General features: G+C 42.2%; 4 protein-coding genes across 4 annotated transcripts; 1 reads left to right on the top strand and 3 right to left on the bottom strand.

The window, feature by feature from the left end:
* Nucleotides 1-375: 375 nt before the first annotated feature.
* On the bottom strand, nt 376-1,943 carry LOC134285833 (lipase 3-like). The gene is made up of 2 exons (XM_062847449.1): nt 869-1,943; nt 376-812 (listed from the first exon to the last, which is right to left on the bottom strand). The coding sequence occupies exons 1-2, from the start codon at nt 1,808-1,810 to the stop codon at nt 429-431; spliced, it is 1,326 nt and encodes a 441-aa protein (XP_062703433.1). The 5' UTR covers nt 1,811-1,943; the 3' UTR covers nt 376-428.
* Nucleotides 1,944-2,004: 61 nt separating this feature from the next.
* Nucleotides 2,005-3,527, top strand: LOC134285832 (lipase 3-like). Its single transcript, XM_062847448.1, has 3 exons — nt 2,005-2,245; nt 2,314-3,033; nt 3,100-3,527. The coding sequence occupies exons 1-3, from the start codon at nt 2,102-2,104 to the stop codon at nt 3,478-3,480; spliced, it is 1,245 nt and encodes a 414-aa protein (XP_062703432.1). The 5' UTR covers nt 2,005-2,101; the 3' UTR covers nt 3,481-3,527.
* Nucleotides 3,528-4,626: 1,099 nt separating this feature from the next.
* On the bottom strand, nt 4,627-6,052 carry LOC109412883 (lipase 1-like). Its single transcript, XM_019686538.3, has 2 exons — nt 5,911-6,052; nt 4,627-5,849 (listed from the first exon to the last, which is right to left on the bottom strand). Exons 1-2 carry the CDS (start codon nt 6,025-6,027, stop codon nt 4,749-4,751), a joined length of 1,218 nt encoding a protein of 405 aa, XP_019542083.3. The 5' UTR covers nt 6,028-6,052; the 3' UTR covers nt 4,627-4,748.
* A 12,373-nt stretch (nt 6,053-18,425) lies between these two features.
* On the bottom strand, nt 18,426-20,659 carry LOC134287948 (lipase 1-like). Its single transcript, XM_062851278.1, has 3 exons — nt 20,361-20,659; nt 19,590-20,300; nt 18,426-19,527 (listed from the first exon to the last, which is right to left on the bottom strand). The coding sequence occupies exons 1-3, from the start codon at nt 20,475-20,477 to the stop codon at nt 19,141-19,143; spliced, it is 1,215 nt and encodes a 404-aa protein (XP_062707262.1). The 5' UTR covers nt 20,478-20,659; the 3' UTR covers nt 18,426-19,140.
* Between the last annotated feature and the right edge of the window lie 4,016 nt (nt 20,660-24,675).

Raw genomic sequence — 24,675 nt, 5'->3', positions numbered from 1 at the left:
TAACTTACCTTTATCCTTCTCTTTGTAACCATTCTTTGAAACCGCTAATTATTTCACCTAAAACCTTTTTAACTCTCCCAAAAAGCTTTCTTAAACGTTTCTTGCTGCGGTTCCCTAAAAACTTAGTTCTCCAAAATATCCACAAATCCTATTGATTGGGCTTCTTACAACTCCATTAATCTCTCTTTCTCGTTTCCCTGTGGTTGGATAAATCATCGTACTCCTTGAGCTAAAACTCTTCAGGGAGCTCTCTGGAAAGCATATTTAACTACCCCTAACAACTTACCCATGAAAGCCTTCAAAGAAATCCTGAAGCATCTAAACGAGACTCTGTTCTAAGCATTTACAGAATAAATCAGACCCCCACGGTGCATATACTGTAGAAATACATCTTTATTCCAGCATAATATTCGAGATTCGCACTTACTTCAATCAACCCACTCTTGAATCCTTCTAATAACATCATCATACAGCAGACTCTTCACATCCTTAGCAATGAGGAAATCCAAATGATTGAACGTGCTTACTTCCATCTGCTTACATCCCGCCAGGTTCCGGATCATGCCGGACAACCGCTGCACATCCCTCGCCTCAGCCAGATAATCGTTCGTCCCGTAGTACAGCACAACCGGTGCGCTGATGTCGCTCACGTTGTACTCCGGAGGCTGCGCCATCCCGTACACGGCCAGGTTCTTGATCTTCCCGAAGTCGTACTGTTGGAAGCGGTGCGAGCGCATACCTTGCGCGAAGTGCACCACCTGTTTGGTGGACGCTCCCGCTGGACTGTGCCCAATCAAAATGGGGACGGATTGCTGGAAATGAAGGGGTGATGAAAACTAGGGACTTATGAATTTGGGATTGGTCTTACCAACTCCACCTGCTCGGGATCGGCCCCAGCTATCTGGAAAATCACGTTCAAGCATAGATTCCAATGGACGCTCTTCGAACACAGCAGCTCGGCAATTTCGTTCAGAATGGCCCTGTTGGGAAGGAACTCTCCAACGCCGAATATGTCGAACAGGGCAGTCAGCGAGTTCTGGAACCGCGACATGACCCTCAGCAGTGGACTCCGCACGTGTTCGGTGAAGGCAACGGGTGCCAGGGCTTGCATCAAGTGGATTTTCTCGTTGTACTCCGGTCGGGTGGATGCCATCACGAAGAACGAGGTGGTTCCTTGCGAATGGCCGATGTAGTGCAGCTTGCTTTGATTGGTTTGGTTGAGGGTGTAATCGAGCATGGCGGGTAGATCGTAGTAGCCTATCTCGTGCCAGGAGAACTGCCAGAACGCGTGCATTTTTGGAGTGAGAGAGACGTGTCGCCGAGAGTAGCGGTTGCCTCGGGCGTTTCCCATCCACACGTCATAGCCTAGATCGGCGAGCAGGTAGGCTAGGGCATTATTAGTGCCTATGATGACCCAGTCAGCCGAGCTACACAGCAATCCGTGCATGAGGAAAACCACCGGAGATCCGGGTAGGCTGGGGATGCGATGCAGTTCCAACTCATAGCCATCTTCGGTTGTGGTGTGATGAACTTCGACAGGGTAGTTATACTTCTGGATTAGTTGTGGAACAGTGAGCCGGGCGTCTGCATCGTCCACTTGAAACGCTCGAGTTCCGCCGTCGGACGATGGAGCGGCGTGAACCAGTCCGATAAGCGCAGCCACTACGACCGGGGTGAGTAACTTCTCCATGGCGTTCGGGGTTAGACTGTGTAGTATCCCATCGATAGCGCTGCCACTTAAATAGTTTGACCGTCTGTTTACGAACTGATTGAAAACTATCGAGTAGTTTTGATTGATAGCGTATCGCATCCGTCGCCGATAAGTCCAGGTCGGCCAGCTGCGCTCGATGCACCATCGGATTAGTCGGCTGGAATCAGCTGACTCAGGCAAGGCTGGATTATTCTAGTTTTCCTCGGTGGTATCAGTCGTAAATTCAGAATCCCAGTTTACCAAATTAGCGTATAAACAGAAGACGATAAGACGATGGCGGGGATGACCGGTTCGGTACTGCTTAATCTAATCTCTGAACTCCCGGCCACAGCCCCAACCATGGCGCTCTTCTGGATGTACGATAAGGAGAATTCTATATAAAATTCCTCGATGGAAATTTTGAAGGCAGTTTATCGAAAAATTCCAAGTGATCAACATATGATGAAACAGTTGCTTCTACTCTTAGCCGCTTTAGTGTTTGCCGTGGATGCGCAGATCCATCCGGATATTATAGAGGACGCGCATTTAGACGCGGTAAGTTCGAAACAAAAGTTCAAATTCATGCGACGGTATCTAATTTTGGCGTTATATTCCAAAAATAGCTTGGATTGTTACGGAAGTACGGTTATCCAGCCGAAGAGCACATCATAGAAACAGACGATGGCTACCTTCTGGGAGTCCACCGCTGCCCGGGCAGTCCCTTGTCCCCACCTGCACCCGGAAAGCCCGTAGTTCTGCTACAGCATGGCATGCTGAGTTCTTCAGCTGACTACATCCTGATGGGACCGCAAACCGCTTTGGTCTACATGTTGGCCGATGCCGGATTCGATGTCTGGCTGGGCAATGGCCGCGGTAATCGCTACTCCAACCGTCACCGAACCCGGAACAACTCGACCCAGCAGTTCTGGGACTTTTCGTGGCACGAGGTCGGCAGCATCGATATTCCGAACATGATCGATTTCATCCTTGCGAGAACTGGACAACAAGGTCTGCAGTACGTGGGACATTCGCAGGGTACGACCGCCTTCTGGGTAATGATGTCTCAGCATCCGTACTACAACCGTCGAGTCAAGAGCGCTCACTTGCTGGCTCCGGCGGCTTACATGCACCACACCCGCAGCCCTTATGTCATTTTCCTGGCCACTTTTCTGCATACAACCGAGCTGATGATGCAGATGATGGGCACCTGGTACTTTGCCCCAACCAACGAGATGGACATCCAAGGCGGACTCAACAACTGCCACGACGGAGCTCCTTTCCAACAGATGTGTACGATCCACACTTTCCTGATCGCAGGGTTCAACACCCAGGAAGTCAACTACGTAAGTACCGTAAACTGCACCACCTTCAGATCTGTGCCCTAACCTCAAACCATTCCTTCGAAACAGACTATGCTTCCGGTCATCCATGCTCACTCTCCTGCGGGAGCGTCAGCCATGCAGATGATCCATCATGCGCAGACAATCCGTTCGCGAATCTTCCGCCAGTACGACCACGGACCAACGTTGAACATGGTCCGTTACGGATCGATGGTTCCTCCGCGGTACAACTTCGACAACGTTCAGGCTCCAACGCTGCTCTACCACAGCACCAACGATTGGTTGGCAGCTCCGGAAGACGTTGAGCTTCTTCGTCGGGAGCTTCCGAACGTGCACAAGCAGTACCTGGTACGGCAGCCGCAGTTCAACCACATGGACTTCATCTGGGCCATCAACGTACGGCCGCTCCTGTACGACGAACTGTTGTCCGACTTGAGGGCATACGCCTAAAACTCCCCCGCCGATGAGAGCAACGAATAAACATGACGTAGCTGAAATATAGGTTTAGTTGATTTACAACCGGGATGACTTTTACCTTATCTAATCGCAAATGGGCCGAAATCAGATCCAAGGGGGTCCGTTGGACGTCAATTGACATACAAAGAGTAAAAGGCCGGGAAATTCCAGCTTGGGCTACGGGTGCAATCGAGCAATTCCGTTATCGTACGCTAGAGGGATTTGGAGCCGCAACTGATTATGGGGTATTGTTGTTATTTCGGGATTAGCTTTGTCACGCGACATGACGAAAGTCGGCTGGGGGCTCAAAGGAAGGACGCGTTGCACGGATTAGAGGGGAAATTCCTAACAATCTTTGAATTTTGAAATCGGAAATCGGTGTCGGTAGTATTCGAGTAAAGGCTAATGTGCATCCCTAGCAAAGTCCAATCAAAGTAGTCAGAAAGAAGTCAAACAAGGCCTAAACAAAGCAGTCGGAAAGAGGAAATATATAGGAGACAACAGATAAGTCTCCACAACCAGCGATATCCAACTCACGATATTTTTCATTGAACGAAGGAAAATTTGACAGATTCAGGTCATTTTGACAGATAACGCATGAGTGAACCAAGGACAAACACCAATGCCGTCTGTGTCTTACTGATGCAGACAGAGTGATCTGAGAAATGTCAAATCTTGCTATGAACAATGGCCTGTTCAATGGCGCAGGTTCCTGCTCTTATTGATTTGTCAACAGCGGGTAAGAGCATTATGCAGCAACTTCGAGCAAGTTCAACCTACGTCGTTGAACAGGACTAATATCTCGACGTATGAGTGAAACAAGAATGAACCAATGGAATCAATTGACTATACGGGTAGCTGCTGGGGTGACGTGAGACAAGACCGTGTATTACCTCCACTATTGCTCCCCATCCAAATTGAAGAGACAATGATGGTCAAGGTTCAATCAATCAGCCACCTATGAGATGATGATTAAGTACAAGACACTGAAGACGACCTTACAGTTGAGGTCGAAATACGTATCTGTCAAAGGATGCAAATTCGTAGTGGAATTCAAAGGAACCGTACTTAACCCGATTTTCTTTTATTCACCTATGAGAGACCTTTCACCACTCCATAGATGCTTAGAACACATGAGTGAATGAGTAACTGAGTGACTGAGTGGTCGTCGTGTACTCTATTAGTTGTATTGATCAAGGCGATGACGTTTCACAAAACCCTTAACCAAGTTCAATATTTAACCACAGAGAATTCTCTGTGATTTAACTCTTATCATACCTCCTGATCATCTCAATAACTTGATCATACACCAACCCGCGAACATTTTTCCCAAGTATAAAATCCAAGTGATTGAATTTCTCATCGGCCACCGGTCTAACCGCTACCACCCGAGGCAGCACCTTCGCCAGATCCTCCACATTCCGCGGATGCACCAACCAATCGTTCAATCCGTAGAACAGCGCAATCGGTGCCGTGGAGAGCTCCAACTGGTACTCAGGCGGTTCCCTCGAACCGTACCTTCGGACGTTTTCCTCCCAGCCGAAGTCGTACTGTTGGAAACGACCACTGCGAGCGATCTGCACGTAATGGATGTCCTGATGAAACGATCCACCGGCCGGAGTGTGCCCGTTGTGAACGGTCATCGCTCTTTCGTCGTACGCTTCCGGATGGGGCCCCACCAGGAGGGCCGTGAGCTCCGAGCAGATGTTTTCCGGGTAGCTTTGGGGACAGAGCAGCTCTCGAAGCATTCGATGTATCCTCGAGGATGCCGGCCATCCATAAACGTTCTGCGAGTTGAAAAAGCTCGCGATCCATTCACTCATTGGCATCACGAGTCGTGCGATAGGGCTACGAATTTGCCGGACGAACGCAGTAGGCGCGAAAGCTACCATCAGTGCTATTTTGTCGTTGTATTCCGGCCGAGTCGACGTCAGCACAAAATGCGTAGTGGTGCCTTGCGAGAATCCTACGCAATGCAGCATTTCACAGCTGGTCACGCCCAGAATGTAATCGATGATGGCGGGCAGGTCGTAGTAGCCGATCTCGTGCCACGAAAAGTCCCAGTATTTCTTGGAATCCAACGGAAGCCTCGAATGCTTCCTGGAGTAAATGGTTCCTCGTGCGTTCATCAACCAGACATCGTAGCCACTGTCGGCGAGCAAGTAGGCTAGGCTATTGTTCGGACCAAGAGTAATGAAGTCGGCTGCGCTGCCCAAGACGCCGTGCAACATCAGAACAGGGAGTTTAGGACTGCTTGTCATAGGTTGCTGTGGTGGAATACGGAACAGTGTCAGTCCGTAGCCATCTTCCGTGGTCACTTCGTGGCTCTCCATTTGGTATCCATATTTGCTGATCAAATCGGGCTAGGGAAAACATCGATTGATTAACTTCGACTCAATTTTAATATAACGAAGGCAGACTTACAACAGACAGCGCAGCATCTTCGTCGTCAATTTCGAACCAACTACCAACCGATGCGTAAACCACGTGCCACAATATGCAAAATATCAGTGTCAACCAACGGCAACTCGATCGATTCATACTGAAAGACAGTGGGTGTGCTGTATCGTGTTCTAACGGAAACTGAATCACCCATTTTCAACTGGCAGTAAGCTAAGCATTAGATTGACCTGTGGGTCACAGCACACTGCGATTAACGGTTTTTCCTATCGATTCTCACCGATATGGGATCAAATGTGAATGATGTAACCGATATGGGAGCTAATGAGGAAACACAATTTGATCGTGGAAAGCGATCGTCGGTTCCGCATGTGAAAAGTGTCTACTGCAATTACTAAAGAAGCCTCCTCTACACTACAGACAGAATGCAACAAAACCAACGTACCCGGAAACCAAAATGGCGTCACAAAAAATGCGAATAATTCATTGGGTCTTTATGACCTAGAAATTCAAACTCTTACAGAATGTCGAATATTTTACCAATTCAAATGATCAATGCCTTATTTGAGAGATAATTTCACCAAGAACGTGTTGATATGATAAAACAGTGGTTCCGGGAACATTGACCACCGCGAATCGGCTATCGGACATGTGGGGCAGCATTATATTTTGCAAGCAGTTGTGGAATATCTCGCAATCTGGACCATTTAGAAGAATACCATCTTCGGTAAAGTGGCTCAGAACGCTAAGAACTTTAACATGGAACACAATTTAGATCGACAATTACTCACTACGTGGCGCTAGTGTTCTTAGGAGCTTCCACTTTAGCCTAAACGTAGTATACCTCGCGTTCTGGACCACTTGGAAGGATACTGTCTTCGGCAAGATTTAGAAGAAGGCTGAAATGTTTTTCATCGACAACAATTTAGTTCTAGATTTACTCACTACGTAGTGTTAGTATAGTAATGAGCTAATTTAGCTCTAAGCATCGTATATCTTGGTTTTGGACTTCGTTGAAAGGGTGCTGTTTTCGGCAAAATTGCTTGAAAAAAGTATTCATCTGGAAAATAATTTATGTTGGAGATTCACACACTACGTGGCGCTAGTATTCTTAAGAGCTAACAGTTTATTCTGAATCATTTAGAAGGATACTGACTTTGGTGAAGTTGCAAAGAAGGGTCCCAAGTAACATTTTTTAATTAAATAAGCTAGTTGAGTTTCTTCAAACCATCATGCATTCAAAGTAAAGGGTAATACGTTTTATGACGGTTCTCAAAACCTCTTCAAAACTAATTGGTCATCAAAATGTTACTTGTAATGGAAGCTTTCATCCAGAAAAGCATTTAGATCGAAATTCACTCACTAAGTGATGCCAAGGGCTGCAATGATTTAATCAACGTATATATAGCGTACTGAACCGAACGATACTCCCTTTTACGAAGTTGTTCAGAAGACTAGCTTTCATCTAGGAAACAACCCAGTTCAAAATTCACACACTACGTGGCGCTAGTGATCTTAGCATATTCCAGTTTAGTCTAAACGTAATATATCCCGCGTTCTGGACCACTTTAAAGAACACTATCTACGGCAAAGTTGCTGTGATGAATGAAAACTTTCCTCTAGTAAACAATTTAGTTCAAGATTCGCTCACTATACTGCTTTAGTGTTGTAATGAGCTACGAGAGTTTGGTCCAAGCGTCACGCTATGAACCATTTCAAAGGATGCTGACTTTAAAAAGAAATGCTCAGAAGAATAAATGCTTTCAAATTTATTATTGGAGTTTTTTAATAATTCTCTTTGGAAACTCCCATGGAAATTTACCAGACAATTTAGGAAACTTCCCAGGAGATAATTTGGAGTTTTTCATCAATTCCTTTGGAAACTGGTTTGGCATTTCATTAGACAATTGATTCAGCACTTCGTTTTCTGTATTTCATTGAAGAATTTATTCAGATATTGTTTATGATTTGTTTTTTTTTTTTCATTTTTCTGATAATTTCTCAAAAAGCTAAAGCTAAAAGCTAAAGAACTAGTATTTTGCGAAATTTTGGGAACTTCGATTTATCGACTGTTAGAATTCTCACAATTTTTCGTTTGACATGCAGTGGTTCAAATCAGAATGAAATAGAATTTTGTCTATTTTTCGACATTTTCCAGCGCAATGTTTTTTTTCCTTTTTCTTCGAAAACTTTTTCGAAAGTTCCTTCCTAAATTTCTTTAGCAATTTTTCGGGGAGCTCTTTTGGAATTTTTCCTTTGGCCATTTTTTGATAATGCATTTGCTGTAATTTCGCATGAAATAACTTTGGTACTTCTTTGGAAAATACACAGTAAATTTCTTTGGAATCGATTGAACTACTCCTTTAAAATTTCTTTCTGTGATTTTTTTTTTTTTTATTTTTTTCGAAAGTGCCTTTGACAACTTATTTGGTATTCTTTTTGATATTTTTTTCCAGCAACTCTTTTAGATACTTTTTTTTTGCTAGATACTGAGTGATATCCTTCAGCAATTCCTTCGGAATTGCCCAAGGAATTGCCTTAGGTTATATTTGTAGCGATTCCATTGGAAAGTCCTTCAACTATTCTTTTAGGATGCCTTCAGCTTTTTTTGCAAACGTTTTTGGGAATTGCTTTGTGAAATTTTGCGGCAAATTCTTTGGGAACTTCTCCGGCAATCACCTTTATTTATGGAAATTCCTTTAAGATTTGTTTTTGCAATTCAGTAGTAAATTCTTGGATTTTTTTTTTAATTCTTTAAGTCGGTAACTTCCAAAGACAACAGACAGAATTTCTTTGCGGAATTATTTATTTAATTTCCAGAGGAAGGATATTTTCAGAGGAACTATGAGAGGAATTACCGGACAAACTTTCAAAAATTGTCAGAGAAATCCACGAACGATCTGATAAAGGAATTTTCAAAACACCTGCTGAATGAATTTCGAAAATAACTATCGATAGATTTACAAAAGTAGTTGACAGGTTAACTACCAAAGGGATTGGCAGTGAAATTTCCAAACAAATCACTGAAGAAAATCCCGTAGGAGTTGCCTGATAAATTTCCAAATCAATTGCCTAAAGAATTTCCAGAAGTAATGCAGTAGGTATTTTCATGTTTAATTACCTCTAAATCGATTTCCAATGTTATTGCCTAGAAATTTGCAAAATAGTAATCAAAAATAATCTCAAAGAAATTTCCGAAATAGTTTTCCAAAAAAATTGCTGAAGAAAACCCCAAAAATAATATTATTGGAACTTCTGGATTGAATTCGATAAACATGCTGAAAGAATATCCCAAGCAACATTTTAATAATCAATTGGTATTTAGAGGATATAAGAATCGCTATAAAACCTAATCCACAGAGAACAGACATCCAGGCTAGAACAAATTTCATTCGGAAAGTTGTGTAAGGATTTGAATCTTTACTTGAGTAAGGTTGCAAACCAATACACGATGACAACATTAACGCCACCAAACACCATATTGCCACAGTCAGTGGTGAATTGAAACATTTCAAGTGGTGAATTAGATTTGTATGGGACATTAACCGATTGCAGCGCCACGCTATTGCCACTTGTGTTGCCGATTTCAAATAACCGTTAAATTCCTTACACAGCTTCGGAACTGGACTTGGATGTCTGTTCTCTGTGCCTAATCTAAGGATGGCTCTGAAGACCTTTTCTTATCTATTCGACCAAAATATGTTACATGGGTTCCAAACGATTTGCTGAAAAAGTCCACTGAAGATAATTTTAAAGATAACTCAGGATAACTCACAGGATCATAGCTGATTTCTAAAGGAAATGTCAGTTTAATCCCCCCCATCAATTCCCGTAACAATTGACAAAGAAGTGCCAGACAGACCCAGACCGCTGTTATGAGAATTGCCTCCTTTCCCGTCCGTTACCTAAGCTCAGGGATTTGAGGTTAATCATTGACTCTAAGACGGGATTGACGCAATCCTCCAATGGTTGAAGGCTGCCCTGGCCACGTCTTTACGACAACTGAGGGATGGAAAAGGAATATTAGTTGAAAACCTGAGAAAGGAATATAGCAATAAAGATCTAACAATACGCACAGAGATGGAGAATGTACATAACAAAGTAAGCATAGACACGATAGGGCAGTTAGGCTCGGTAGATGTCAGAAGACGGAACAAGAATAAACACGAAGTGCGAGTTCATGTATATTATCTAAGATTTAAAGCTTTATATATTCTAAATTCATCCGTACTCCGAATAGGACTCTACAACTACGTCCTCTAAGGCCTAGGTGTAACGTGTCACAAGAATTTGGGTATTGTTAGTTAGTTGAACCCGAGCAGAAGGGAATAACAACAGCATAAGGAAATGTGTTATCTTGGCAAAATAACTGAGTCATTACTATAAGTAATTTTCATGTTATTAGCATAACAAATTATGTTATAAACTTGGCTGTCATAAGCAGCAAAATAACAAAAATCATAACAAAAAATGTTCCTGGAAGACCAATTTGATAACATGTTTTGTAAGTACGGTAACAACATAATAACAATGAATTTGGGAAATACTTCAATAACAAATTTTATTTTAAAGTTATTGATAACAATCCAAAAGAGAGACGAACCAGCCAAGGGCTGAAAGTCTCTCTAATAAAGACAAATCAATCAATCAACAATCCAAAAGCAAAATTAGTTATGATATTATACTAATAACAAAATCAGTAATAATGCTAGGGTCTTGTACCATTTGGGCAGGTGTACCTAATTCTGGCACTTGCCGCTGTAACTAAATAAATTTTATACCTGAATTGCACACGATGAGTTACATACAAAATTCAAATCGATTGGTTTGAAATTGACATCAAGTGCCCAAAATAGGTACACCTGTCCAAATGATACAAGGCGCTATAACCTATATGGATAATAAAACAAGCGTTTAGAGTACATCAATAATCATTGCTAGTTATTATATAAAATCAATTGTAAGTTACACAACGAAAAATACAAGATGAGAAAATTTGTACAAAACATTTGTACAAAACATGGCTTGCTCACTGTGCCCCACCCACAAAAACGATACGAGCGCCTCGGGTGGGGCAGTTGGCCAACTTACAAATTTGTAAATAGATCGCTAAATTGGTGTACGATTGGAATTATTAGTGTTACGTCTGATACGTCATAATTAGAGAAACTAATTAGATCATACACTCGACATGCTGTAAGCAATGTGCTGTAAACAAAATCTCGAATGATGTAGTTTCAATTTCAAAAGTTGTTATTGTTGTGCTATTGTTTATTAAATATTTGTACACTCTCAATAGTATAATAATAACTAAATTTGTTCCATAACAAAACATATGATATGATATGATATTTTATGGGTGTATATCAATAGCTTGATCATAACAAAATAAGATTGTCAAACAAAACATGTTATGGAAAACAAATGCCTTGATAAATTAATAATAACAAAACAAGATATATAAACAGATTATGTGATTTGATAGTTATTAGTTTGATATTCCCCTCTGCTCGGGAAGGGTTAATGCCGCACGGGACGACGTGTAATTTTTCCTATCTTTCTAACAATTTGCCTTATGATTTTGAAGATGCAAATATCAAATTTCACTGCACTAACGTAGCTGAAACTTTAGTCGATTGTGCACCGCAAGTGAGCAAACGAACGATCAAATTTTTAGACAATAATATGATGTAGAAGTTGAGATTTGCATTTTAATAACAACAGAGCAATGGCGGCCGATTCAACCACCGTCCCGTCCAGCCTTAAGTCCAAAGGCTTAGTTTGGCCAACGTTTAGGTAGGCATCACAATGATCCAGCAGCACTATCACCAAAAACTGTAAATGAACCACGTGAAATGGAAGACGAATTCCAGCACCCCGATGATAACACAGCGCAACATTTTTTTGTCTCAAGAGCAAACTTATGTGTCTCCGAAGGATTTTGGGCCGCTGAATCCGAATCCGGGCTCAGATTTGCTCCAACACGTCACAATTTTGAGCTATACCTCTATTTATAGGGCAAAATATGCGATTTTGGGCTTTTTTGACTGCAAGCCATTAAGCGTGGAAATATTTTTTTTAAGCAATCAAAAGGATAATTGGTCAATTAACATCTAAATGAACGACTCATGCAAAATATTTCGTTTTACCTTATCAAATTTGGTAGATTTAAGCATTTTATGTAAGTATGAAAACTTGCATGCAACTTTTGGAGGGTGACTTGTATGGGAAATATCGTACCTAACATAAATCGCTTAAAACTATCAAATTCGATTTGGTAAAACGAAATATTTAGCATGAGTCGTTAATTTAGATGTTAATTGACCAATTAACCTTTTGATTGATTAAAAAAATATTTCCATGCTTAATAACTTGCAGTCAAAAAAGCCCAAAATCGCGTATTTTGCCCTATAAATTGAGGTATAGCTCAAAATTGTGACGTGTTGGAGCAAATCTGAGCCCGGATTCGGATTCAGCGGCCCAAAATCTGTCAGAGACACATAAGTTTGCTCTTGAGACAGACCAAAAGTTAATTTTTGTTACGCTGTGTAATAAGACAAGCTCTCATAACAATCGCAAAGTATCCGTAGTTTAATTTCAAGCAGTTTCCGAGGTAAAATTTGCTAGATCAACCATTTCTCGATTCGGCCGGCCATAAACAAAACAAAGCGGAGCAAATAAAACACGTGAGAGTTTCGAAAACGCAGCCGCTAGCGCGCACAGCCTGCTACGATGCTTCAGGATTTTCTTAAGCAATCTCCACTGGGGAAAATCTGCATCACAAAAAGAGCCGCTCGTTTGATTTCAGGACACTAGCGAACCTGGTGGTGGAAAGCAAGCTTTTCTCTACAGCGAGTATAGGGCGGGAGCGAGGCACGCTTTGATGATTTTTAATTTCACCATGGAAATTCATTCCAATCTAGTTCTCCAAGTCAAAATTGTACGACTTTTACCTCGAAACCTCAAATTTGTTCCAAGATATACATCTGTTCTGTGCAATCTCTGCAAAATTTCCTGAAGGCATTCCAGAAGAAATCCCAACAGAAATTGTGGAAGGAACATCTGGAGAAATCCCGGCAGGAATCCTGAGAAGAATCTCGAGAGGAATCTTTAAAGAAATCTTGGATGGAATCTCATCTCATCTCGTCTCATTTTATTTCTTCAGTCTAATCTCTACCCTTACTCTGTACCCTACCCTTCATACAAACAACCCTCTACATTACCGTCTTCCCTGCCCTCTAACCCAACCCTCTATCATACGCTCTGTCTTAACCCTTTATCCTAACCTGACCTAACTATCTCTATAGTATCCTCCATTCTATCGTTCACCCTATCTCTCTGCCTAACCATCTATCCAGCCTCTACCGTAACAATTCACTACATTCAGACATAACACTCTTATAATTTCCATCGTACACCGATTTAACGGTATATTTGAAAATTTGATAGTTGGCTAATTGTCAATCTATGGCGCTCGCATCGCATCGGTTTTGTTCGAGTTTGACGTTTGCTCATTATCACCACCTAGCTCAAGGTTGGCCAAACTCAGCTCTTTTACCGTTGGGAGAGTATGTTTCCGTGACTATGATTTGAATCGTGAAATGTTCAAAGTGTTGCGTCTGTTTGTCGGTGCCTTCATTCTAACCTCTGCCGTAATCGTCTACCCTAACCCTTACCTCTATTCTTCCTAACCCGCTCCCCTACTCTACTCTTGCTGCTCATGTCACTTTATCTGTAAGCACTTGCATGCAATGTTTACTTGCATGCACGCATTACAGAGAGATAGACAGACATTAGTCTTTATATCTTTTTTTGTTGATATTCAATATCAACGAAAGAGATATATACTAGTAGTGACATCAGTCTGTCTGTCAGTTGGACTAAGCTTGACCGGATAACGATAGATGCAGAAAACACCCAAATTGTATCGCTTTGTTGATCTGAGATATTGACTACAAATAAATGTAACAACTGCGCCATCTCGTGAGGGTTTTCCCAACTAGAGATCAATTGAATAGCAGTTGCATATTTGGCATTCGGCCAAATGACCCGGAGCCCTTTCTGGGAAATCCTAAATAAATCCATGTGAGGATTCCTCTATGAAAGCCATCTGTGGATTTCTGCTGAGTATTACTCCAGAAACTGCCATAGGGGATTCCAGCAGCAATTTCTTCTGAGGTGTTCTTAAAGAAGCCTCTCCTGGGATTACTCCAAGCGTTCCACCTGGCGATTACTTCGGAAACTACTTTAGAAGTTTCTTTAGAAATTCCTACAAAAGCTTAGTCTGGTATTTCTTTGAGAATTCCTTCTCTTCTGTGAATTAAAGCAATAATTCGTTCAACCTTCCCAAGGCATGGTTTCCCAAACTGTGGGTCGCGACCCCCCAGGGGGATCGCCGGCCTTTATCCAGGGGGTCGCGAGGGTCAATTGAATAATTTACTGTAACGGACAACAAATGAGGGCATTTCTATGGTGGGTCGCCGAAAGCAAGTCAACTGGCAGAAGGGGGTCGCGCACCTAAAAAGTTTGGGAACCTATGTCCTAAGGCATTACGTTGATAACAGCTCGCTGACGTAGTACAAGGGCTGGGTAAAAAATGATGCTGGGTCATTAGGTCGAAGGTCATTAGGCCGAAGGCCATTAGGCCGAAGGTCATTAGCCCGAATGGTCATTAGGCCGAATGGTCATCAGGACGAATTGAAAGTTAGTCGTTGTTTTTACCTTTTCCAACAATTTTTGCCAAAAACTAGTTTAACAATGAAACTAGAAAGAATAGCCTATGTTTTAAAGAAGGAAAAATTTATGAATTGAATATCAGCAGTTTCAGCGCCAAAAACTATTTTAGCAATGATACTAGAAAGAACAGCCTATATTTAAAAGAAGGAAAAATTCATGGGTAAATTTCAGTAGATTCAGAATTAATAAAGTATCTTCGTGCCTGTCACACTATACACACATGCAAAATGGTCATTTGCAGAGGAAGCTCTCAGTTAATAACTGTGGAAGTGTTCATAGAACACTCTGAGAAGCAGGCTTTGTCTCAGTGGGGACGTAACGGCAAGAAGAAGACCCAATGACCATTCGGCCTAATGACCATTCGGCCTAATAACCATTCGGCCTAATGACTGTTGCGAACATTAGACGCGACAAAAACATGTTTGCTCGGGCACTGCCGACGCCCGTCGTCGCGACCACGCGAACGGGTTGCCTTGGCAACTAACGAACCGCATCGCAGCAAGCGAGGTTCAAATTTGAATTTTGCAGTAGAGTAGAGAAAATTTTGTAGCGCAAGGAAGACGCACATGGTCGTCTGTTAAAAAATTGAAAATTAAATTGTGAATTACTTTTGTATAAAATAAGTTTGAATAAATTAGTTTTAAATTCCAAATAAAGTGTGTAAGTGATCAATCGGCGAGAAACGAACCCCTGTGAAGTAGAAGTAGTTTTGGTGACGTGACTGTGGCGCAAGTGAGTTGGAACTTGAGCCGAAGCCGAACCTGGTGCTTCCCCTAATCCCAACACGCTGCCCAGAAGCCAAACGGTGGTCTACAGGTGAGCGATTTTGTCGGTCGATTCCGGTCCAGCCACGCTGTAACAATGACCATTCGGCCTAATGACCTTCGGCCGAATGGCCTGACACCGTAAAAAATGACCCTAATGCAAAAGGAGGGTTAAGGGATTCCTTTAAGAACTCCAAGATAATTTCCAAAAGATACCCCTGAACGTTTCCCAGAAAAAAAAACTTCTGGAAGATTCCTAAAAAAAAACCGGAGAAATTGCCATCTGGCAAGAATGATATCTAGAAGAAACTTCTGGAGAATAATCAAAAGGAATTCATGAAGAATTCCCAGAAGTAAGTCCTGGAGGATACTTAGAAGAAAGTCCTGGAATATTCCTAGTTAGAACTCTAGGAGTTTTCCAGAAGAAACACATGGACGATGGAACTTCTTGTAGATTTCCAGATTGATCTCTTGGCGGATACTCAATACGAAGTCCTGGAAAATGTCTAAAGACAAATTCAGCAGAAGCTTTTGGAGGAATCTAACAAATTTATGAATAAATTTCAGGAAAAAGAAAGAATTCCAGAAAGACGAATTTCCTGAAACAATGACATAAGGAAATCTTTGAAGAATTTCAGAACAACTTCTGATGGAGTCACACAAAACAGCTTTTGCTGAAATCCCAAGAAGAACTGTGAACCCTAAGAGAGAACCTCCGGAGGATTTTCAAAATTATTTCCTGGAGAAATTTCAAAAAAAAAAGTGAAAAGAAGGATTTGCTTTCGTAATGTCTGCAGTTCATGTCCAATGGTGCAGCTACTTTTTGCGCGGGAAAATATCTTTTCAAGTTTCCGCTAGAAAATGTAACATTTCTTCACATATTGGATCAGTTGTCAACGTTGTTAGTTGAGGAAGGTTGGGAAACTGTACCTGAGTACAGGGTAGGAATGTTAGTTTATCGTCTACTTCAAAGGATACAGGGCACCCGAACTATCTCTAAGGTATTTTATTATTAGCTTTATTAGGGAGATTTTCAGCCCGAGGCTGGTTCATCTCCACCTAAGGTATTTGTGTTAGTAGGGTGGGATTGTTATGAGAAGCTCTAATCGACAGTCTAGAGCGCAGTTTATATCGGTGGACAGTTTGAAGATTTGTGAATATGAATCTAAATAACATTTAGATATTGAAAAGGGCCGAAGGATTGAGACAACCAACCAACAGTCGAGAAACACTTAATCATGTGTAGATAAAAAAAAAGAGAAACCTCCATAATAAAAAAAAAAAAAAACAAACATATGAAGTGTAACGGGACTGGGAAAAGCGGAAGATAAGGTTCGGAGAAAAACAACCTTCACTTAAGCGCCAGGTGGCTATCAACCACCGCGAAGGAGCGTGTCCACAACTCTATCGGAAAGTCCCGTACCCGGCCAGGAATCCTCAGGGCGAGTCCTTTCTTCAGTCCTTAGCCCAACAATCGAAACTTCAGCGCAACCGAAACCGAACCGAAGGAATAGCTAAATTCAAAATATATACAACTTACAGGGTGGTCCGGTTACCAATAAGGAGTCCCTTTCCAGAGCCTATTCTAATCCAACGAGAAAAAAACCGAACTGTGTTGAAACTTCTCAGACACTAAAACTGCAACAACTAAGAATTGCTTAAAACATGCGTTTGCAGAGCTCTTCGTTTATTTCCCTAATAACTTGTGGAACTAAAATGGCAATTGACGATCTTTGTCTTAGCGCTTGCTTATAATATGTACATTGGTATGGGGGGGTTAGTATTTACAAAATTAGGTCGACCTTACTTGGTTTACAGCTACCAGGAACGATGGCGTGGTCCCACGGAGTCCAGCGGAGGATGGTAAGTGCACTTACTGGTCATCAACGTGGTCAAACTTACGCCTTTGACCGGTCACGTGGCGTATACGCAGGTGATGGCGAGGCGTGCAATCTTTCATGCAACAAACCGCCGGGCTTGCATGCGACAGATCGTGTTGGATGGTGACGAGTCGTCCTCTATCGGTTGCCCGTGGAAACGCTTGCGGTTGGTGGCTTGGACAGACCGCGTGGTGAGTTGAACTGACACACCAGCGAGTGACGTCACGATTTATGCTGCACTATGTATGCTTCGTCACAGCCTTATCGGTCCAACAGAATGACGCAAACGATCAGTTCTGTGATGTCACGCCGTCCGGGCCCTAGGGGTGCACCCTCGTTTGAAGGGATCTTCAAACGATTTTTAAATTACTTAATTTGTCAAAACCGAAATCACTTTTTTACAATTACCTGTACGATTTTGATCGGTTTGTTCGAAAATACGTTGCTGTACAGATTCTCGCTTGTACACGAGGGTTACCGCGATACTGGCCTCTGCCTGAATGTTAAAAGATTCACTCCGTAAAAAGAACAATACATTCTATTGTTTTACAAACCTTACTAGTCACACGTGTTTTTATAATTTCACTTTCTGTCATAGAAACTTTTGGCCTAAAGAAAACCTGTAATTCTTTTATAATTTACCAGAATTAGCTACACATTTTTTCGGTAGTACACTAGATATTACTTTTACTTTCAAAATGGTTTGATTTTCTTCTCACACTTTATAATTTTTCACGGTTTGCCACTAGACTTCTTTAACTGTAGACAGTCAGAATGAAAGAGAAACCTCAACTCAGATTTTAGTTTTATCAAACCTACGCGCGACCCGATTCTATTCATTCGGCTATTTTCGGGGCCTAATTTGAAAGTGAGCTAATTTTTAAAGACCGAACTCATTTATCGGACTCTCTAGGTACGTTCGTTAAGTCAGAGACACGGAACGCCAACTTCGCTTCTGACAGTAAAGGCTCTATTTCAAATACTTTTTAAGGTCAAATATTTTTATAACTTTTATTTCAATTTTTGTTATTGGAATTTGTTTTTTTCAGGTGATGGGATTACATAGTAAAATATAGTTTAAGTTTTTCTTTTAATTACTGTTACCATGTTACAGAAGATCTGTCTCGCCATAACAGTTTGCACCGAAGAAGCATGGTCCAGTAATGGATAGGCTTCGGGTATATAGACATTAGAAGACAAAATTTAAGGCAATCACAAACGAGACTGAATTAGAACAAGGAAACATTGAGAAGAGAAGACATTACCATGAAAACAGATAATATGTTTTCGGACTTAGGTGCTGCCCGATCATAAAGAGAAATCTAGATGCGAAATATCGAAAAATAGGGAGATTCAGGTTTTCAATATTTCAATAAATAAAGTTAAAAATATCTTATTCACACGGCCATTTATTCTCAACCGCCCTATAGCTTAATCATCTGAATTCGAGGATTCCACTAGTTCATTTTTTTTTTTGACTTTGTTAAATTTTTTCTGTAGAATATTTAAAAGATACATACACTTAAAAAAAACAAAAATATCATCTTTGGTGAATCAATAAAATAAAGAATATAGAGTCCACATACCGAAAGGAAACAACAAAGAACAAACTCACCGGATGCTCCAGTTTAACTCATTTTTCGTGTTCACCACAGAATGAAGCACTCCAGAAGGCCCAGAAATCTCCAACAAAAAGCATGTCCAATATAAAAATAAATTTTGAATATTTTGTAATTTTTATGTTTTTGAACACAAACCTTATCTAAATTTGCAATAACAGCTGCATAGTTAAGTAAGCCCTGGAAGGGTTAAAGCTGTTTTGAGCCAGATTCGTTACTATGATTACTAGGGTACTCGTCTCAGGAGTACACCACTCAGTTTTGATTGTATTCCTCCATCGCCTCGATCACCTGATCGTACAGCAGCGATCGGACGTTCTTCGCCGCGATGAAATCGATATGGTTGAACCGTTCGTCCGTAACCTGCTTGGCAGCGATCACCCTTGGCAGTTTCTTCACCAGATCCAAAACGTCCTGCGGATGCACCAGCCAGTCATTAAGGCCGTAGTACATCAGGATCGGTGCCGTCACCAGTTTCAGATTGTAGACGGGAGGTTTCTTCGTACCGTACCGTTGGATGTTTTGCTTCCGTCCGTAGTCGTACTGCTGGAAACCGTTGTTCGTATAGACTTGAGCGTAGTGGATGAATTGGTTGATCGAAGCACCGGCCGGAAAGTGTCCAGAGTATTCCGTTATCAATTTCTACGGTTTACATGAAACGGAGTTAGAACTTGAGCGCTTGGTGTACAACACTTGGAACTTACTTGATCGTACCCATCCGGATCGAACCCGGTAAAGAGCGATATAAATTTGTAACAAACGTTATTGGGATCGTCTTCAGCGCATATAACCTGCACTATATAATAGGACAGGTATGAATGAGGAACAATTTCGAAGTTACCGTATGGAATTTTCCGTCTTTTGATCTCCTTCAATGCCTCTACAATCAGCCATACAATCGGACTGCGAAACCGCCTGATCAATACGGCAGGCGAGAGAGCGATCATCAGCGCTATCTTGTCGTTGTATTCCGGACGTGTGGACCCCATCACAAAGAAGGCGGTGGTACCTTGAGAGAAACCAATGTACTGCAGCTTATTGCTACTGGTAGTGTTTAGGATGTAATCGATCTTGGCCGGTAGATCGTAGTAGCCGATCTCGTGCCACGAAAAGCTCCAGTATTCTTCCGAATCAACCGAAAGTGTGGAATGTTTTCTGGAATATCGCGTTCCTCGTGCATTCGCCAGCCACACATCGTAACCGTTGTCGGCGAGTAAGTAGGCGAGGCTGTTGTTGGGGCCAATGATGATGAAATCAACTGAACTACTCATTAGGCCATGTACCATCAGAACCGGAAGTTTTTTAGTCTCAGTAGGCTGCCGCGGTAGAATACGGAACATTGTCAGCTCATAACCATCTTCTGTGGTAACCGAATGACTTTCTACCTCGTATCCATATTTGATGATCAGATCAGGCTACAAGAATTCAAATAATGTTCTTATTCATTGATTTATGCCAATTGAAACTGCTCTCACAATTAACAAACTCCCATCTCCTTCGTCAATTTCGAACCAACTTCCTTCTGCGCAACGCACAGACTCCAACAATGCACAAATCAACACAACCATCAACGAACGACCCGATAAACTCATTCTACTATATCCCGATGCAACGTAAAAGTTGTTCGACCAGCCCCGTGTTCTAACTCGTACTAACCAAGTACTAACTATCCAGATTCCTATACTCGATCACCTCGGGATCTAGTAGTCCGGTCCGGCATGCGGACCAGTACAGTTACGCAATCCTAATCACACTCATCTCCCTAGATTTTACTATAGTACTAAGTGAGATTAGCCTCAGCTCAGCATCAGCCAGCGCCAGCGGTTCGATCTCGTGCATGCCGTTTGACCCGCGCAGTCTGGTCACAACTCGGGACACGTCACACACCTTTGTTGCTACGGGTTTTGCTGCATTTAGCCGGGTAGCATTACAGCTGATTCTCACTAATGCGATATTCAATTTTAATACGTTCGCTTACTAGATACAAATCGTGCCTAATGTTGTTCTCTTTACATCTACGGCTCCTTCAACGTCGATCAAGGGAGAGCTTACTGTAGTTGATATAACTGTTGCAACTTCGATCAAAGCAGTCAGCGGTGAGAACATTTTAATTGTTATGTATGCCACGATATTCTATATTAATTTGTAAACTAATTGATTTGCTTAACTCGTTCGACTACAACATTGCAACAAGGCCAAACTGATTTTGGAAGCCACGTTTTGTCACGACGCTGTTGATCATTTATTTGAAAACATTTGTTTTATTTTGTTTCAACAATTAATGACCTATAATGTAATATATCCACAAGCAATCAGACCTTCTTTAAAACATAGGCCATTCTTTCAAACTAAGCTAATATGATTATTATTGGCGCTGTTCTTGCGATTGGTTGGATACAACATGCATCTGTCCTTAAACTTTCATCATGGCAAACCAGATAAAAAACATATTCTAAGAAATTGCATGACTTTCGGGCGAATGCTCTTTTTGGGCGAATGGTCTATTCGGGCGTTTGTCATTCGGGCGAATGTGACAGAATCACTAGGAGATCTCAACATTACAATGGGATCCCAGGGAATTTCAGGGTGTCTCAGGGGCGCGTCGGGGGCGTTTCAGGCGGTCTCAAGTGGGTAGAGGAGGCCTCAGGAGTGCTTCAAGGGGTATCAGGAGATCTCAGGGGAGTTTTGGGGGGGGGGTCTTAGGGGAGTTTCAGGGGGTAGTAAGGGGATACCTGAAAGTCTCAGCGGCGTTTCAAAGAGTACAGGGCAAGAATGGGAACACTCACTTGCAAAGAATTACACTCACTTGCTGTTTTCTTAGCTCAGAAGCGTGCAATCAATGAACGATGTATGGACGACTTTTTCCTTGAGGTTTTTTCTAAAAGTTTGCTGAATAAAGTAGAGGTCGCTCACGCATACCGAAGTCGCGAGGGAGCTGCGAAGGTAACTCTCCACGAGGTTAATGTAAATTACACTCACCTCGTAGAGAGACAGCTCTGTCATGACTTTGCAACCCCTACTTTGTTTAGTAAACTTTTAGACAAAACCACCAGATAAAAATCGTCTATGCATCGTTTCTGGATTGTACGCTACTGAGCTGAGTAAATAGCAAGTGAGTGTCAGGGGCGCCTCAGGGGGTCTCAGAGACTTTTCTGGGGTCCCACAGCTGAGTTCTAGAAAGGTTTCAGGGAGTCCCAGAGGATGCCAGGGGGTCACAGAGGTGCTTCAGGAGGTCTCAGAGGCGTTCCAATAGGGCCTCAGGAACGTTTAAGGGTGCCCCAGGGGGCCTTATGGGCATTTAAGTTGGTCCCAGGAGCGTTTCAGAGGGTCTCAGAGTGTTTCTGTTGGATATGGCCGTAGATCGATTAAGGTAAAACACTTCTGATTGGTTTAAGGTTCTGATAACGAATGCATATTTTATTGATGGCTGTCATAGATTGCACAGCGCAACATTTTTTTGTCTCAAGAGCAAACTTATGTGTCTCCGAAGGATTTTGGGCCGCTGAATCCGAATCCGAGCTCAGATTTGCTCCAACACGTCACAATTTTGAGATATACCCCAATTTATAGGGCAAAATATGCGATTTTGGGCTTTTTTGACTGCAAGTTATTAAGCATGAAAATATTTTTTTTAAGCAATCAAAAGGTTAATTGGTCAATTAACATCTAAATTAACGACTCATGCAAAATACTTCGTTTTACCTAATCAAATTTGATAGATTTAAGCATTTTATGTTAGTATGAAAACTTGCATGCAACTTTTGGAGGGTGACTTGTATGGGAAATATCGTACCTAACATAAACCGCTTAAAACTATCAAATTTGATTTGGTAAAACGAAATATTTTGCATGAGTCGTTTATTTAGATGTTAATTGACCAATTAACCTTTTGATTGCTTAAAAAAAATATTTCCATGCTTAATAACTTGCAGTCAAAAAAGCCCAAAATCGCATATTTTGCCCTATAAATTGAGGTATAGCTCAAAATTGTGACGTGTTGGAGCAAATCTGAGCCCGGATTCGGATTCAGCGGCCCAAAATCTTTCGGAGACACATAAGTTTGCTCTTGAGACAGACCAAAAGTTATTTTTTGTTACGCTGTGTTATAAAAGTCAAGGCTTGCTTGTTCCTAGCTCGTCGTTATCTCCCACACTCCTCCTCGACGGCAGGACACCTGCAGCACCCTGCAGCCTCTCGGATCAGTTTCAGCTTCACGGCTTGAAGTGGCTTGGTCAGCATGTCCGCCACCATTTCTCCCGTCGGGCAGTACCGAAGTTCGATTTCGCCGTTCTGCTGCAACTCCCGGACATAGTGATATTTTATTTCAATGTGTTTCGATCGTCATCCCACGGAAGGTGAACTTGATTGTTTGATACATCCTTGGTTGTCTTCAAACACGATCACCGGACTTGGAATCTCCACGGAAAAATCTTCAAGTATACGTTGAATCCACCGGAACTCTTGGCAGCATTCAGTTAGTGCAACTCATTCGGCCTCTGTACTACTCAGAGTAACACACGTTTGCTTTCTGGCACTCCAGCTGATTGATCCTCCGGCAAACCGAAACAGGAATCCTGAGGTTGATTTTCTGTCGCTTGAATCGCCGGCCCAGTCAGCGTCAACGTAGATGTGCAACGGAGAGTCATCCACACCCAGCACCAGCTCGTAATCCATCGTCTCCTTGAGATACCGTAGTACTCTTTTGGCTTCAATCCAGTCGGCTTGAGAAGGGTTGCTTGTTTTTCTTCCCAGGATAGACACGCTTACAGCAATATCCGGGCGAGTGTTGACGGCAACATACAACAACCCACCGATCAGACTTTGCGTACTGATGGTTGTTCGGCAAGTTGTCTGACTCCTCCTCGTTTGTTTGGATGTGGCCGGGGCTCAGGGGAATTTTGGATGATTTTGCATCTTGCATTCGAAAACGTTGAAGTAGCTTGTTAATGTATGTTTTTTTTTGCTACAGGGATACTCCTTGGTTTGTTCGTTGAACTTCGATGCCGAGAAAATGGCGAATGTCTCCCAAGGACGTAACTTCAAAGTTTTGATTCAGTGTTCGAATAATTTCTTCGTACTCCGCTTCTTCCTCACAAGCCACCACGAGATCATCCACGTATACAACCAGGTAGGCGATCTTTCCACCGTTGTTCCGGAACTTCCGGATGTACAAACACGAGTCGTTTTTTAATTGTATAAATCCCATTTTCTTGACGACGATATCGAAGGTTTTGTTCCACACACGGGCGGCTTGTTTCAATCCATACAGGCTTCGTCGTAAGTGACACACGAGACTCGGAACGACCTCTGATCCCGGTGGCGGCCGCATGAAAATGTTTTCCTCCAATTTTCCATGCAGGTAGGCTGTCTTCACATTCGCATGCTTGATGATCATACCCTTCTGACTTGCGACAGACAGCAATACCCGGAAGGTCATCTGCTTCACAACTGGCGCAAAAACTTCATCGTAGTCGGTGCCGTATTTTTGCGTAAATCCTTGCGCCACTAAGGGGCGATTTCTTCACCCTGGCTTAAGAGTTAAACCAGGTTTAACTATGTCAATTTCTTGATTTTGCTTTGGCTGACCAAGCCATGTGGGAAATTACACTGTTGAAAATGCTTTGACATCCATGTGCACAACAGAACATGAGCACATGTTCTGTTGTGCACATGGATGTCAAAGCATTTTCAACAGTGCAGGTTTAACTATATGGGTAAGCCTGGCTTACCAGCAAAGCCGAGGTGAAGAAATCGGCCCTAAACGTACACTGAAAATAATCGACACGCCTC

Source organism: Aedes albopictus, chromosome 1 (genome assembly GCF_035046485.1).
Source record: "Aedes albopictus strain Foshan chromosome 1, AalbF5, whole genome shotgun sequence".
NCBI classification, from domain to species: domain Eukaryota; kingdom Metazoa; phylum Arthropoda; class Insecta; order Diptera; family Culicidae; genus Aedes; species Aedes albopictus.
Note: the sequence above shows the minus strand (reverse complement) of the source record. Positions and strands in the feature narration are given on the sequence as shown.

Bases quoted from the DNA above. Each gene is read 5' to 3' on its own strand.
- LOC134285833 (XM_062847449.1), bottom strand. From the start codon at position 1,810: ATGCGATACGCTATCAATCAAAACTACTCGATAGTTTTCAATCAGTTC. The intron at 813-868 runs GTAAGACCAATC...CTTCATTTCCAG, and splicing joins ATCCCGAGCAGGTGGAGTTG to CAATCCGTCCCCATTTTGAT.
- LOC109412883 (XM_019686538.3), bottom strand. From the start codon at position 6,027: ATGAATCGATCGAGTTGCCGTTGGTTGACACTGATATTTTGCATATTG. The intron at 5,850-5,910 runs GTAAGTCTGCCT...TGTTTTCCCTAG, and splicing joins AAGATGCTGCGCTGTCTGTT to CCCGATTTGATCAGCAAATA.
- LOC134285832 (XM_062847448.1), top strand. From the start codon at position 2,102: ATGGAAATTTTGAAGGCAGTTTATCGAAAAATTCCAAGTGATCAACAT. The intron at 2,246-2,313 runs GTAAGTTCGAAA...TTCCAAAAATAG, and splicing joins AGGACGCGCATTTAGACGCG to CTTGGATTGTTACGGAAGTA. The intron at 3,034-3,099 runs GTAAGTACCGTA...CCTTCGAAACAG, and splicing joins ACACCCAGGAAGTCAACTAC to ACTATGCTTCCGGTCATCCA.
- LOC134287948 (XM_062851278.1), bottom strand. From the start codon at position 20,477: ATGAGTTTATCGGGTCGTTCGTTGATGGTTGTGTTGATTTGTGCATTG. The intron at 20,301-20,360 runs GTGAGAGCAGTT...GAATTCTTGTAG, and splicing joins GAGATGGGAGTTTGTTAATT to CCTGATCTGATCATCAAATA. The intron at 19,528-19,589 runs GTAAGTTCCAAG...TGTAAACCGTAG, and splicing joins ATCCGGATGGGTACGATCAA to AAATTGATAACGGAATACTC.